A 16,735-nucleotide genomic window follows, 5' to 3' on the forward strand; every position below is an offset into this window, starting at 1 on the left:
ACCATTCCTATTTCCAGAGGACACTTCTACAACCATAAGACTTGAATAATGGTGGTCAGGTCACTCCTGCAGTGCTGCCAAAAGTGCTGCCAGCTCCACTCATGCCAACCTCAGAGGCTTTGCTCCAAGACTGGCTTTGGCACAGTGACTGGCACAGTCAGGGAGACACTATGCCTGAGTTCACACAATTACACACACAACTTTTCACACCACGCCCCCGCTCCAGATTTTCTGTGCATTTGCACCATTAGCTTGGAGTGTGAAATTCTCACCAAACATGGGTAGGCGACGGTTGTATAAAATCAACAGGACAGGTTTCCCCATAGGACAGCTTTACAGGCAGGAAAGCAAGAGCATTTAAGGTTAATTGATTCTCTCCGTCCTTTCAGTTGATCAGTCACATCAAATATAGGCTGAATGACAGAACCATAAACATACGCACACACGCACGGTTTTTCCCCTCTCTTTCAGTCTGCTGCGCTTTCAGCCACGTTCCTCTATGACTCACCCTTGAGTCTGCCAGCCGCCCAATCAGATCCCTCAGTGCCGTTCAGGGCCCCCCACCTGACAAGCAGCCAAATTTATTTAAAAAACAGCTTGCTGTTGGGTCTATCCTGCCTGCTGAAGGCCAGGGAAGCCAGACTCATAGCCTTCAGGGAAACATGGGAAGAATTCCTTCAGATGTCTGTGTTGGTGTGTAGCGGTCTATGCTTAGTAATCAGAAATGGTTATATTGAAGGTTTTGATATTTTTTTAATCTTTTGGATAGTTTAATTGCGTCTGCCCAAATATATTTTAAACAAAAATGATTAAATAGATTAACAAATGTGGAAAATAAGTCATACTTCAAAGGGGACTATTTGAAATTTTTGTTTGTGTTTGTATTTACCTGTGTAGTAGCTGTTGACGTGGTGCTGCTCCGGGACCCCCACATCTGCTGAAACTGCACTCTGATCTCAGCAAAGGTTTCAATAATCACAGCGATGAACACATTCTAGAAACAAAAGTTAAATAAATCATTGAAAAATAAACAAAATACCCAAAATTAGGATTGTTTTGAAATCTTGTTATTGTTTTCTGGCATCTAAATCTGAACACAGATCAGTTTTTAATGTGTTGTGCTACACCTGATAGATGTGTCAACATCACTTTGTGATATTGAATTCAACTTGTATTGAAATCACCTACTCACCTACAACTCGACAAAAAGGTCAATTTGGGTGAACTATCCCTTTAAAACTGCAAAAATAAGCCCTGTAATCTGATGAACTTCATGTGGTTTTACACTCTTAGGAATAGTCAAGTTTACTCACTCTCAGGCGATCTAAGATATAGGTGATTTTCTTTTCTTTTTCCAGAATGTTATGAATTCTGTCAGGAGTAAAGGTAGTAATATTTGCTTTTTGTTTGTTGTACCAACTGATCATTTTACTCCAATAGAGCAAAAAGTATCATCAGGACCAGCAGGTATTCATTTTATTTTGCCTGAATATGTTCTTTTTAATGTCGAAGTGCCATTAACTTCACATGATTTCAGTTATAACAAAATGAATAATACATTAATTTTCTTCTTAAGAAAAAGTCACTTCACTCTTTCTGAAGCTGAGCAAATAAACTGTGGTTTATTATTTAATGAAGTATCCAGCTTTTTCTTATGCATATATAAACTGCAAGTATAATACAGCACAATATACTGTATGAGACACCTAGAATAACCCTGACACTTCTATAAACTGAAGGACCCATGTCCAGATTATGACTAAGTTTTGTCAAATCACTGGTGTGAGAACAAAAGGATTTTTCCACCTTGACCAGCCAGGCGAGGAAGAAGATGAGCGTGAGGAAGTAGAAATATGAGCGCCAGCGTGGGAAGCTGTCGATGGCTCGATACATGATGAAGACCCAGCCCTCCTGAGACGCAGCCTCATATACAGTGAATATACTGGTGCCTGCAAGAAGAGACAACAAGGGTCACCACGGGGACGCCAGAGGACAGAGGAGGGGGAGAAGGCTCATGTTTGAGATTTTCTTGTGCCCCCAGAGTGGTCTGACTGGGCACCGAGACACAAAAATTCAGACATAAACAGAATCTTGGCATTAGCAAACCTTGTCAGGTGCTTCCTGTTACCCAGCTATGCATTTCCCGCTCTCCAAATGATGGTTATCTTAATTCTTGACATTCCATGTCATGCTGAAGTACAACAGTATCTTTATATCAAAGGAACTTGGCTAAACGAAGAACTATACACTCAGAGATGGACTGCTTTCATGGATATGCTATATTATGTCTTTTTGATCATGCAAGTGTGATTTTTTTTTAATAAAAGACAAGAGCAAAGAGAACAAGTGTTTGTGGAACTTAAATGAATAGTCTGTTATTATTTACGGCATTAATTCTGTTGTTTAGACACCCACACACAGTTCCAAATCCTGTGTACAAAAGGAGAGAATGTCATTGTATTTTTCATGCAATAAAAACAAGATGAACATCATGACATAATTACAGAGGTAAAGAGCATGCTAAATGATTGCTCACTATAGGTATTGTACATCAACTTTACCTGCAGAAGTAATGATCTCTGATTAAAGATTATTCCTTTATAAATCAATGCTCAAAATAAAATGTGATCGTTTTAACCCTAAAATTATTGTTCTCTAAATTTATTGCGTAATGCTGCTGTCATTAAATAAAAAACCCTCAAATTTATTCAAAGTAAAACTAATTATGAAATAGAAAAGCAGAAAAAAAAGAAACTTCATTAAACTTTGTTGAAAATTAGAAATAGTTGAAAAAAGAAATCCTGACAACCAACTGAATTAAATTAAGTGTAGGTTGAAGTTATACTGAATAAAAATTACTATTGAGAATATTGAGAAATATCCAAAAAATAAATTACACAATGACAAAGCACATAACAGACAGAAAATATAAGTAGTGACTGGTTAATTGAGTTTCATTTGTTTTGTTCCAAAAAATTCCCAGCAATCTTAAAAAATACAAGCATACATTGACAATAAAATCACTTTTTTATTATATATGGCATTTGTTAATTTCATCTTCTGTATGGAAATATAGGGCTCTACTTTAACGATCTAGGTGCATTTAGAGTCTACAGCACATGGCGCTAAAGCATTAAGGACGTGTCCGAATCCACTTTTGCTATTTTAAGGATGTAAAAATATGGTTTACGCCGTGGTGCATGGCCTAACAGGGTTGTGCTTATTCTTGTAATGAGTTATGGGTGTGTTTTGAGCATAACAAGCATTAAATCAATCAGAGTCTCATCTCCCATTCCCTTTAAGAGTCAGTTGCGTGATGCCATGGTGCATTTGCTATTTACATGGTGGACTTTGTAAGTGGAAAAACTGAACGCTTCACTAAAGAGAAAACAGTTAAACAGACCATCTGCAGTGCGAGGATAAAGAATGAGCTTCCTCCATTCGAACTCTTTACTTTCTCTTTACTTAACTTTTACTCTTTACTTTACTCCTTTACTTTCATGGATAAGGAAACAGTGTTGTACGCACTCCACTGAAGACATCCATCAGCCTACATATTTAATTTAGTTTGTTAAGCTTAATCTTGTTAAGATTTGTTTTAACCCTATTTCTAAATTAGGTTCTAATTTATAGTAACATTTTATTTCGATGGTCCACTTGAGTATAAGTAGACTGTCTGCTTAACATATGTTAATACTGCTGCTAAACAGACATTTGAAATTTTTATATAGGCACAACTGACTATATAAAAAACTTTGCAAGTACATGTCAACTTACACTAACCATAACCCCAACCTAACAGTCTACTTATAATCTACTAAGAATTAGTTGACATGTAGATGCAATGCAACTTAAACTGAACGGACGGACCATCAAATTAAAGTGTGACCATTTTTAAATTTACGTAGAAAGTAATAATTTTGTAATATTTTAATCGTTTATTTCTTTTTCATATGTAAAGATATTTGCGTATTGCTGCACATCCTACGTGTATGAAGCACTATGAAAGCATTTAAGGCACACAACTAACACACTTTGCACTGGACTTTAGACCTGCTTTCAGCAGTATATTTTGCAGTTAATTGCGCAGTATATTTTAGTTGCTCAAATCAGCAACACGGCAACAATGCACCTCTCACACACACCTCCTTTCTAGACTGAAACACCCACAAAGTGGCGCAAATGGATTTACTATTTAAACAACGTGGTGCAAAATGGGAAAATTAGAGTTGTGTTGGTCTGAAAATAGCAACAAATCACGACAAACACTTATTATTGCACCAGTTGTAGGATAGGGCCCTTTGTGTTTCTCTTCACAAGACACAAATTTGAATTTAGGCACACCATTACACAAAAAAGACTGAATAATGAGCCCATGTAATTAATTACACAACATACTATATTTTGTAGGTAATGGATCTGCACTTCCATGTTTTGTAAGAAAACCATTACAATAATACTCTAATGACTTCAAGTTCAAAAGTTACCCACTTTATAATCAACAAAATGTCCATTATAATAAAGGTACCATAAAATGTTACAGTTTCTCATACAGCTTAGAAATCACACCATAAACAAGTGACTTTTTCTTAAACACAGCATATGAGGTCCCAAGCCCTCAATGATGTTATCTGTGCACTCACGGTGACCCATAATGCCATGCTGCGATATGGCTGCCAAAAGACAGCAGGAAGCATGCCACTCAGTTCTGCTTCCTGCCATTTCCCACCAGGTTCAGAGTCAGAATGGGCCAAGGACACTGGCAGAGTCCTGGAAAGGTTAGTTTCACCAACCTTTCACATATCTTTTACGCAGACCCATATTAATAAAAGACATTATTGCATTTGGCTTTGGAACAAAACTGTGTTGAATCGATATGTAATTCACATTATAGCACATACTTTAGTATAAACATCGACAGAGCTTTTCCCTGGATGAATAAGAAGCAAATGCACTTGGCAAAGTAAGAAGCCCCATTAAATATCACTTAAGGATAAATCACTGTCCAGAGATGACTAGCAAAGAAGAAAAAGCAACTCTGTTCTCATTCCTGTTACTGGATAGCCTAAAAAAAGAGTGTATAAAGACTTACATAATGACAATACAAATAGACTATTAGGGGTGCACTATATTGGAATAAATGTACATTGCGATAATTTGACTTTCTGCAATTTATATTGCGATATTTCACAAAATAACTTATCATTTTTGATTGATTGGGATGATTTTAATAGGGAGTACATCTGCATTAAATATAATAAATTACAAGCAGAGTAAATATACAAATCAAGGAGTTTACAGTATACAGGTATACAGAAATAGAAAACAAAGCTGCAAGTTCTTCATTGTGTAAATTATCAAATGCAATAGACCATTTTCACACTTCTGGGTTTCTCAGTAACGGAAGTCATCATAGATGGGAAAGCTTTTTTACAATCTTATTTGCTCAAATAATAAAAAAGAAACTTCACAATGATATTATAAAGATGGTCAGAAAAAGGAAAAAAAATTGGGTGAGATTGATGACAGCAACCAGAGGAGAGAATAACGTCAAATTTGCTGTCCTGTCTCATAGATGCTGCATTTTAAAACACTCGCACAAGCGGTAATTCGTTTTTTGTAATTTGAAACAAAGATGATATTTTATATACATAAATACTGTACATATAAATGTTCATACGTTTTTACAAAATAAAAATATTAAAAACTTTAAAGGACTTAAGATGCTGATAACCGTTAAATGATTTATAACAGATTTGTGAAAACGGTTTAACTTTGTTAAAGCTAAAAACATTAATTCCTTGTGCCAAAATACTTTAAACTTGCTTAAAATGATTACACAGACCTTAAACGTTCACTTTATTATGGTTAAACTAAAATGACTCCAGCAATTCTCATGTGTTCTGAGCTGTTGTACCTGCTCAACTATAATCCTGACTTCACATTGCTCATCCTGCGATGTGACTTGCATATTCACACATTGCGATATTGATGCTAAAATGATATATTGTGCAGCCCTATAAACAATCAATAAGCACTAATATTCCAAAAATCTTGACTGTGTTCATGTTTCTAAACATGTTTCTAAACAAGCTTTAAATCAAACTAAACATAAGATTTAATATTTATAAAATAAATACATGTAAATCATTAAATTATTTAAGTGATATTTCAATCAAAAATACAAAATTACTGACAGTTTACTCTCCCTTTACTTTTTTCTTGTTGAACACAAAAGAGGATATTTTGAAAACTTTTGGAAACTGGTAGACACTGAAATCCATAAGGGGAAAAAATATACTACAGAAGTCAATGCCTACCAGCTTCCAACATTCTTCAGAGTATCTTCTATCATAGGGGTGCCCAACTCGGTCCTAGAGGGCCGGTGTCCTGTAGATTTTAGCTCCAACCTGCCTCAACACACCTGCATGAATGTTTCTAGAAAGCCTAGTAAAAGCTTGATTAGCTAGCCCAGGTGTGTCTGATTGGGGTTAGTATTTGGGGTTAGTAACTAGTATTGACAGAATTTTCAGTTTTAGATGAATTATTGTTTTAACCTAAAGATTAAAGAGGGAAAATGGGGTGCAAATAAAAGTTTATTTAAAAAAAATAATAATAGAAAGAAAAAAAAGTTACTGAATAATCAAATAATAATATCCAATCATTTTTATGTTTCTGCATCACTGAATTTTGAAATCCAAAAAAAAGGCATTGTTACTGAGGCTTCAAAGCGCACTGTGAACACGGATGAATGGATGACAGATCACAGATGCATGAGCAGTTCTGGTTGACTTACACATGACTTATCTGTGTTCCGAACTTCATAAAGAGGATGAAGAAGGGCCCTTTTGCAGATCTCTGTGTTCTGTAAGTCAACGGTTCAAAGCCACGTCTGTTTTTCAGGGAAAAGCCTCCCTTCATGGTTATTTGGAGATTAGTGGCACTGCTCTGTGTACCTTTCTTGTGGATTTATCTCAAATAAAAGCGATAAAAATGTGGCATACTGCTTCATACAGATCAAGGTCTTTAAATAAACCGCTCTATTTGTGAAGCTGCCTTCACAATGCTTTGAAATATGAGCTTTACTGAAAACATTACATGTAATAAATGCGGCAAAAGAGAGCATTTATGTGTTGGCTTGCATATAGTGCATTTATAAACTCGAAATGCGTCGAACAACATTACAATTAATCACACACTGTCAAAAAAAAGACATAATTGCTCTTAATCACTTTGAGTAATTGCAAAGGGCAGAAATAATAATTATACTTTTCCACTGACAGCTAAAACTAAATAAACTGGGTTCACATTTCCAGGTAAATAGTACAGGCATAATGCTTTTACGGTGTGCAAGGGGAGTTCTTTGATAAAAAAAAAAGAAAAAAAAAATTCATTATATAATCTTTTTTGGAACAGCAGAACAAATGAAAATGTACAAAGAAAAACTAACAATAAAACACAATATATATATATATATATATATATATATATATATATATACATATACACCACATGTCTTTGGACTGTGGGGGCAGAAGACGGGAAGAACATGCAAACTCCACACAGAAATGTCAACTGACCTGGGATCGAACCAGCGACCTTCTTGCTGTGAGACCATCGTGCTAACCACTGCACCACAGTGAGGTTATATATATATATATATATATATATATATATATATATATATATATATATATATATATATATATATATATGTATATATATATATATATATATATATATATATATATATATATCTATATATCTATACATCTATATATATATATATATATATATATCTATATCTATATATCTATATATATTTAACCTCACTGTGGTGCAGTGGTTAGCACGATGGTCTCTCTCTCTCTCTCTCTCTCTCTCTCTCTCTCTCTCTCTCTCTCTCTCTCTCTCTCTCTCTCTCTCTCTCTCTCTCTCTCTCTCTCTCTCTCTCTCTCTCTATATATATATATATATATATATATATATATATATATATATATACACAAAATATATTTATTTTTTTATTTATTTATAAAACAGTTGTCTGGTCCTTGAATCTGATTGGCTGATAGCCGTGCGATATTCTGCAAATAACATTGACATTGGCTGTTTCTCAATATGCGTTCTTCAGCGATCTTGCGTCCTTGTGTTCTCAAGCAACGTCATCATCAACTGCCAAAGTTCAGTTCCAATACTCAAGACCGCAAGAACAAAGGATGCGTGAAACTTCCCGGATGTGTTCTTGATATCAAGGACGCACCAATGCACATGACCTCTGGGACTTCTAGAGCGAGTTCGGAAGTCATTGTGACCAGAGGTAGTAAGCGCAGCATTTTATATAGAGTTATTATGAAATTTCAGGGATATAACTTATTTATCTCAGGAGTTTCCCTAAATGAAACGGTAAAAGTAAACATCACCATAAAAATCTTAATAAAAGCATAAACACATTAAGGGCGTTTATTTGCTAAAATTTGTATTAAAATCTGTTTTATTTGTATTTTACAATGTATATTTGTAAAGTCTTTATGCATAGTATATATTGTGAAAAGGGGGGAAAACAATAAATCGTTGTATGAATCCTGTAATGTTTAAATAATTTTCCATTAAAAACGCGTAAAGGTAATGTGACCCTCAGGAAGGCAGCATCTCATTTCTCACAGGACGCAAGTCTGTTCTCTGCGTTCTTGGAATTGAGAAACAGCCATTGTTTATCCACAAGATGGCAACAGAGACCACATTATAAGTCCTTATAGGATAAAAACAGCGTAATTTCTAACTACAGCTAATCAAATCATTATTCATTCATTCATTTTCTTTTCGGCTTAGTCCCTTTATTAATTTGGGGTCGCCAAGCGGAATGAACTGCCAACTTATCCAGCATATGTTTTACGCAGCGGATGCCCTTCCAGCCGCAACCCATCACTGGGAAACATCCATACACACTTATTCAGACACACACTATGGTCAATTTCAGCATACGCAATTCACCTGTACCACATGTCTTTGGACTGTGGGGGAAATCGGAGCACCCGGAGGAAACCTACGTGAACACAGGGAGAACATGCAAACTCCACACAGAAATGTCAACTGACCCAGCCGAGGCTCGAACCAGTGACCTTCTTGCTGTGAGGCGAACGTGCTACCCACTGCGTCACCACGTCGCCTATCAAATCATTATTAAACAGGTAAATGACATTCTATGTCGATCTCTCTCTTTTGTATGTTGTAGTGCTGTATTTATACCATATAACTGTAGTGTATTGAGTGTAAGATGGGACTTGCATATCAGGAATGTATGTATTTTGAGCTGGCCACTCTTTGTATAACCAAGAGTTACGTTTTAGTTGGCCATCTGTTTGCTTCTAATGAGTCTCCTGTTTTTGTAACTGCAGACTAGTCCAGTAAAAAGAAAGAAAGAACAAATGCCTGCATGTGTTTAGCATTTTTCTCATCACAAACACAACAGTCATCTGATAGTGATTGCGCTGCTTTAGCTTTTTCTGAGATAATTATAGTGATCTCCCGATTGCAACACAGAAATACTGGGAAATCTCTATAGGCTGATGGCATTTCAATCATAAAATGTCAGCAAAATCACCTGTTTTGTCATCACTTTAGATATTACGTTAGAGAATCATTCAAATACTAGCTCTGAAGTGACGTTGGTGAAGTAGCAATGGTTTCTGCTGTTCTGACGTCAGCTGCAGATGTGAATGAAATACTACATAATATTTTACTAGAATTTTTTTCAAGATATTCAGCCCTAAGTCCAATTTGAAGGCTTAACTATGTTAATTAGGATAATTGGGCAAGTTAGGGTATTTAGGCAAGTCATTGTATAACTGTTTGGTTCTGTAGACTATCGAAAAAAATATTGCTTAAGGGGGCTAATAATACTGACTATATTTGTTTTAAAAAAATAATAAAACTGCTTTTATTCTAGCCAAAATAAAACAAATAAGACTTTCTCCAGAAGAAACAAATATTATAGGGAACACTGTGCTCTGTTAAACATCATTCAGGAAATATTTGAAAAAAAAAATTCAGAGGCAGGATAATAATTTTGACTTCATCTGTGTGTGTGTATATGTGTATATATATATATATATATATATATATATATATATATATATATATATATATATATATATATATATATATATATATATATATATATATGTATATGTATATGTATATGTATATATATGTATATATATATATATATATATATATATATATATATATATATTTATATATATATATATATATATATATATATATGTATATGTATATGTATATGTATATGTATATATATATATATATATATATATATATATATATATATATATATGTATATGTATATGTATATATATATATATATGTATATGTATGAATGGAAATTCACTCAGAGACCGTCCCTGCCAAAAATCAGCTCTTTTGAATTCCATGCAGTCACCATTATCCACCCCTTCCGCATAAATGTGGTTATCATCTACCGCCCACCGGGTATATTAGGTCACTTCTTAGATGAACTGGATGCTCTTCTCTCATCTTTTGCTGATTATGACACTCCCTTGTTGGTGCTAGGTGACTTCAACATCCACATTGAAAGACCTCAAGCTGCTGACTTCCAGACTCTGCTTGCATCTTTCGACCTCAAAGAGCACCTACTTCTGCTACTCACAAATCAGGTAATCAACTAGACCTTATTTACACTCGACATTGCCTCGCTGATCAAACACTAGTAACTCCACTACAAACATCGGATCATTTCCTTCTCTCTCTCAACATCCACATTACTCCTGAGCCGCCACACACTCCAACTCTAGTTGCCTTTCGCAGAAACCTACGCTCTCTCTCACCCACTAGACTATCCACCATTGTTTCTAACTCTCTTCCTCCATCTTGCAAACTCTCTGCACTTGATACGAACAGTGCCACTGATACACTCTGCTCCACGCTAACATCATGCCTAGACAGACTATGCCCTATTATATCCAGACCAACCCGGGCCAGTCCTCCTGCACCCTGGCTCTCTGATGTTCTCCGTGAGCATCGCTCAAAACTTCGGGCTGCTGAGAGAATTTGGCGAAAAACAAAAAATCCTGAACAGCTCATAACATACCAAACTCTTCTCTCTTCTTTCTCGACTGAGGTTACTTCTGCAAAGCAGACATACTTCCGTCAGAAAGTCAACAGTGCCACCAATCCTCGCTTACTTTTTAAAACATTTTCCTCCCTCCTCTATCCTCCTCCTTTACCAGCATCCTCCACACTCACTACTGATGACTTTGCTACATTCTTTTGCACCAAAACTGCAAAAATCAGTGCTCAATTTGCTGCACCTACAACAAACACGCAAGATACACCACCAACACCACACACACTCACCTCTTTTTCCCAGCTCTCTGAGTCTGAGGTGTCCAATCTCGTGCTATCAAGCCATGCAACCACCTGTCCGCTTGATCCTATTCCCTCTCATATCTTGCAAGCTATTTCTCCTGCAGTCATACCAACACTGACTCACATAATTAACACATCTCTTGACTCTGGTCTATTCCCTACTTCATTTAAGCAGGCTAGGGTAACCCCACTGCTAAAGAAACCCAACCTGGATCAAATGCTACTTGAAAACTACCGACCGGTATCCCTGCTTCCATTCATGGCCAAGATTTTGGAGAAAGTAGTGTTCAATCAAGTCCTAGACTTTCTTACTCAAAACAACCTCATGGACAACAAGCAATCTGGCTTTAAGAAAGGCCACTCAACTGAGACTGCCCTGCTCTCAGTCGTGGAGGATCTCAGACTGGCTAAAGCAGACTCTAAATCATCTGTCCTCATCTTGCTGGATTTATCAGCTGCTTTTGACACTGTAAACCACCAGATCCTGCTATCTACGCTTGAGTCACTGGGCGTCGCAGGCACTGTTATTCAATGGTTCAGTTCCTACCTCTCGGACAGGTCATTCAGGGTGTCGTGGAGGGGAGAAGTGTCCAACCTACAGCATCTAAACACTGGGGTACCTCAGGGCTCTGTTCTTGGGCCACTTCTCTTCTCTATCTACACGGCATCTTTAGGAACAGTCATCCAGAAACATGGTTTTTCCTACCACTGCTATGCTGATGACACCCAGCTATACCTCTCTTTTCACCCTGACGATCCCTCTGTTCCAGCTCGCATTTCAGCCTGCCTGTCAGACATTTCACACTGGATGAAAGATCATCATCTCCAGCTTAACCTCACGAAAACGGAAATGCTTGAAGTTTCTGCCAACCCGACTCTTCACCATAACTTTTCAATCCAGATGGACAGAGCAACCATCACTGCATCCAAAATGGTAAAAAGCCTTGGAGTAACAATTGATGACCAACTGAACTTCTCTGACCACATTTCTAGAACTGATCGATCTTGCAGATTCGCACTCTACAACATCAGAAAGGTCCGACCCTTCCTATCTGAACATACAGCTCAACTCATTGTTCAAGCTCTTGTTCTCTCCAAACTGGACTATTGCAACTCTCTGCTAGCCGGGCTACCAGCTAGTTCTATCAAACCTCTTCAGCTGCTTCAGAACGCAGCAGCACGAGTGGTCTATGATGAACCCAAAAGAGCACATGTCACTCCGCTACTCACCCGTTTGCACTGGCTGCCAGTTGCTGCCCGCATCAAATTCAAAGCTCTGATGTTTGCTTACAAAGTGACCTCTAGCTTGGCTCCTTCATATCTGCTCTCACTTCTGCAGATATATGTGCCCTCCAGAAACTTGTGTTCTGTGAATGAACGTCGCCTCGTTGTTCCATCCCAAAGAGGGAAGAAATCACTTTCCCGAACTCTCACATTCAATCTGCCCAGTTGGTGGAATGAACTCCCTAACTACATCAGAACAGCAGAGTCACTTGCTGTCTTCAAGAAACGACTAAAAACGCAACTGTTTAGTCTCCACTTTCCTTCATAATCTTCAACTGCCTCTCTGGCTATACCACTAATGGTGCCCTCTCTCTCTCTCCAAAAAAAAAAAAAAAAAAAAATTTTTAACAAATGCTTTGCTTCTTAGACTTTACACACCTGAAACTTGTCTATAGCACTTATTCACTGTTGCTCTTATAGATGTGTAAATTGCTTCCTTGTTCTCATTTGTAAGTCGCTTTGGATAAAAGCGTCTGCTAAATGACTAAATGTAAATGTAAATGTAAATATATACATATATATACATACATATATATATGTATATATGTATATATATATATATATATGTATATGTATATATATATATATATATATATATATATATATATATATATATATATATATATATATATATATATATATATATATATATATATATATATATATATATATATATATATGTATATGTATATATACATATATATACATACATATATATATATATATATATATATATATATATATATATAAAATTTAGTATGGATTGTGGGCAAATGTTAAGTGTTGCAGTGACTTACCGAGCTCATTGAATCCACTGTATCCAAGTTCCTGTCTACTGAGTCCATAATCTTCCAGATCCACACACTTAAAGCCCATTGGACACTGATATCCCTCTCCGTTCGGAGAGCAATGTGTATCCGGGATTGCTAGGCTGTTCCATGTCACTTTACTGGAAAAAGACCAGAGTACGTTTTCAAAGAATCATCATCAAATGTTATATCTGATCAAATTAACCATTATATTGTAACAGGCCATCTGGTGTTTTCTCACAGACTAACAGTGCTATCCCAGTTCTCTTTGGCAACATCCACACAGTTAGCATTTGGGACTGACAAGCGTATTTGCTAACAGGTTTGACTATAATTGCCCTGTACAGGAAACACAGGTTTAATGTAAGAAGGGGAAAAAATATGAAATTTCAAAACCTTCGTGTCATTTCTTATAAAGTTGTGCTATCACTAACAAACTGTTAACTATAGCAATAGAGTAAATCTAAATTAATATTAAAGTAGTATTAAATGCATAACTCTTTATCTCAATGGTAACCCAGTGTAACTGAAACAGCTTTAAATACCAGTATTATTGAAAATTAAAGCTTTTTTTCACTTCACTTTCACAGAAACAAAATTTTGATATATGCACACAGTCAAAATATGTATGTATTTTTATTAAATATTTACTTGGATACTTATCTAAATATTTACTTGTATACTGAATTAATATATATTCTCTGATAAAATTATTTTCTTGTTTCAAATATAAAAAAGGATACAGTATATTTTGGCTGTGGGTAAGAAATTAAGAAATGTAAATTTCATTATACGTACATAGCATATAAAGAATATACTGTCTTTCCCTCTCGATTTGATTTCATTATATGTTCATGTTTTAAAGGGCACAAATTTGACCCTTTTCAAGATTCAAGAGAAGTCTTTTGTCAAGACTTTTACCCATCAGATTATTTATTATACCTGTCATAATATTGGAATTTTCTGCTCTGAACACAATGTAGCTGTTTTTGTTGCCTGTGTCTTTAATGGTAGTTCTTCCCGCCCACTGTTCCCACGTGCCTGTCAGAGTGTACCTCAATCTTTGGCAGCGTCAAATAGACAGCACAGTGACAGACACAAAGGAAACAGATCTCACATAACGTTTGTGAGAATTACTACAGTAAGAAAGTTCCCAATGATTATTTGATGTATTTGTTGTGGAGTTAATTCAAGCCTTTCTGCAACAATGTCATTACAAACGTCACGTGCGCACTCACACACACACACACACACACACACACAACGTGAGTGCGTTTAACTTTGCACTGTTTTTGCCATTCGTATATACGTGAACACTACTGTATGGCAAATGTGACAGGATACATGTAATATCCACTGCTGTATGGATATCAATTATGTTAAATGTACAAAATAAACCTGATTTAATATCTACAAACCGGGACTGAAGCGTCTTCTTTTACAATTGTAGACACGCGGCTGTGGTGATAAAGTAAAGCTGAAGTAAAACGCAATAATTCATTCCAAACATGCACTGTTTTAAAAACGTGTTAAACTTGTAAAACTCACTCTTGATCACATTTGATGATGATTGATGATCACAGCGAACTGAACAGACCTTTTATTCCCAGTTGCTTTGCGCATGTCCTGTCTTGTTGATATGATTACATTTATTACTATGGAGACATGTTAATATGAAGCTGTCAATAAATTCAGTGGCCGAGGAAACCACACTCCCACGTCAAGTTGCCTCAAAATAGGAGGGATTTGGATCCTTTTTTAACATCAAGAAAAAAAAATAAAAATAAAAAAATAAGACTTATTGTCTTCATATCACCCCAATATGACTGTGGAAACACTATACCTACACACAGCTCTGTCCAAGCAGCTTAAATAAAGATGATTTTCATCAAAGGTGCCCTTTAAAACTTATTCTTGATCACATTTGATGATGATTAATGATCACAGCGGCAATTGCTTTGCACACGTCCTGTCTTGTTGATATGATTATACTCGTTATTACAGAGAGATGTTAATATGCGGCTGTCAATCAATTCAGTGAGCGGGGAAACCGCACTCCTACATCACGTTGTGGTGGGCCTCAAAATGGGAGAGATTTGGGTCTTATTTTAACATCAGGAAATTTAAAACGAGACTTTTTGTCTCTTATATATCTTATATACTTTATATCACTCCAATATGACTGTGGACACACTATACGTACACACAGTTCTGTCCAAACAGCTTACAAAAGATGATTTTCGTCATAGGTGCCCTTTAAGGGCTATTAGATACACTGCAAAACAAGCAAAAACATATATATAATTTATCTTTTCTCTTTGTATTGTTTGCTACCATAGCAACAGTAAAAGTGATAGTTTGCCCAAAAATGAAAATGTTCTCATCATTCTCTCAGACGTTTAATATATTTAAAAAAAAATGGCACCTTAAATAGCACTGACAATCATATTTTTATGCTTGCATTTTTATAATGTCCCTGGAAGACCAAATCATATCTATTCGAGCACCCCAGGCAGCTTTAGTTTGGGCCACAGGTGTTACTTCAGGAGGCTCTTGATGTCCCTAATGAAAATTAATGCTTTCAAATTGGCTCGCCAGACATACTTTCAAATTGTTTATTAAGGACTCCGAAATGAGTAGGGATCATTGATTGCAGTATCACAAAGGCCAATCAGAGGCACAGCGGTGAATCAAAATAGCTCTAATTATACAGTGATAAATAATCCACCAAGAAGATCATGCCTGTGAAGAAACTGATAATACAAGCCTAAAGATACTAACAACATCATATAATATCTCAAATTTTATTTGAAAACGGACATGCCTTTTTATTAATACCATAAACATTGGTGTTATTAGTAAATATTGTATTCTTAAATGGCAATAAAATGAAAGAAACTGAGCCTGTAATATTGATCACCTGTCGTACCATGCTGTAGTCTATGTCTGTAATTGCTAGAAAAAATGTGGGGCATTTTCTAAACAAGGTCACAGTTTGTGATTGGCAAGGTCATGAGGCCTGTTCTCATCCATATTTAAGCACCTGAAAAATAAAGCATCGTGACAACAAATCTAAAAATGAATTCCCAACAGGCACAAGTCTGGTAAACTCCCTCGCAATCCCTGTGTGATTCAAACAGCAACACTTTGCCAAGGACACGTACTGTAGTTCTGCAAGATAATCAACACTGACTTTTTCTAAAATGCACTTCCACCTGCATGATGCAAATCCT

At 36.0% G+C, this 16,735-nt stretch overlaps 1 protein-coding gene across 5 annotated transcripts in view; it reads right to left on the bottom strand.

Annotated features, from left to right (window-relative positions):
- nalcn (sodium leak channel, non-selective) overlaps positions 1-16,735 on the bottom strand; it is a 157,902-nt gene that overhangs the window by 123,238 nt on the left and 17,929 nt on the right. For all 5 annotated transcript variants that reach the window (XM_056465471.1, XM_056465468.1, XM_056465470.1 and 2 more), the window contains 3 exons: positions 13,491-13,642; positions 1,807-1,949; positions 890-994 (listed from right to left, as the gene is read on the bottom strand). In XM_056465471.1, coding sequence (XP_056321446.1) covers positions 890-994; positions 1,807-1,949; positions 13,491-13,642 — 400 coding nt within the window. The remainder of the gene's footprint in view (positions 1-889; positions 995-1,806; positions 1,950-13,490; positions 13,643-16,735) is intronic.

The sequence above is a fragment of the Danio aesculapii genome, chromosome 9, assembly GCF_903798145.1.
Source record: "Danio aesculapii chromosome 9, fDanAes4.1, whole genome shotgun sequence".
Lineage (NCBI taxonomy): Eukaryota > Metazoa > Chordata > Actinopteri > Cypriniformes > Danionidae > Danio > Danio aesculapii.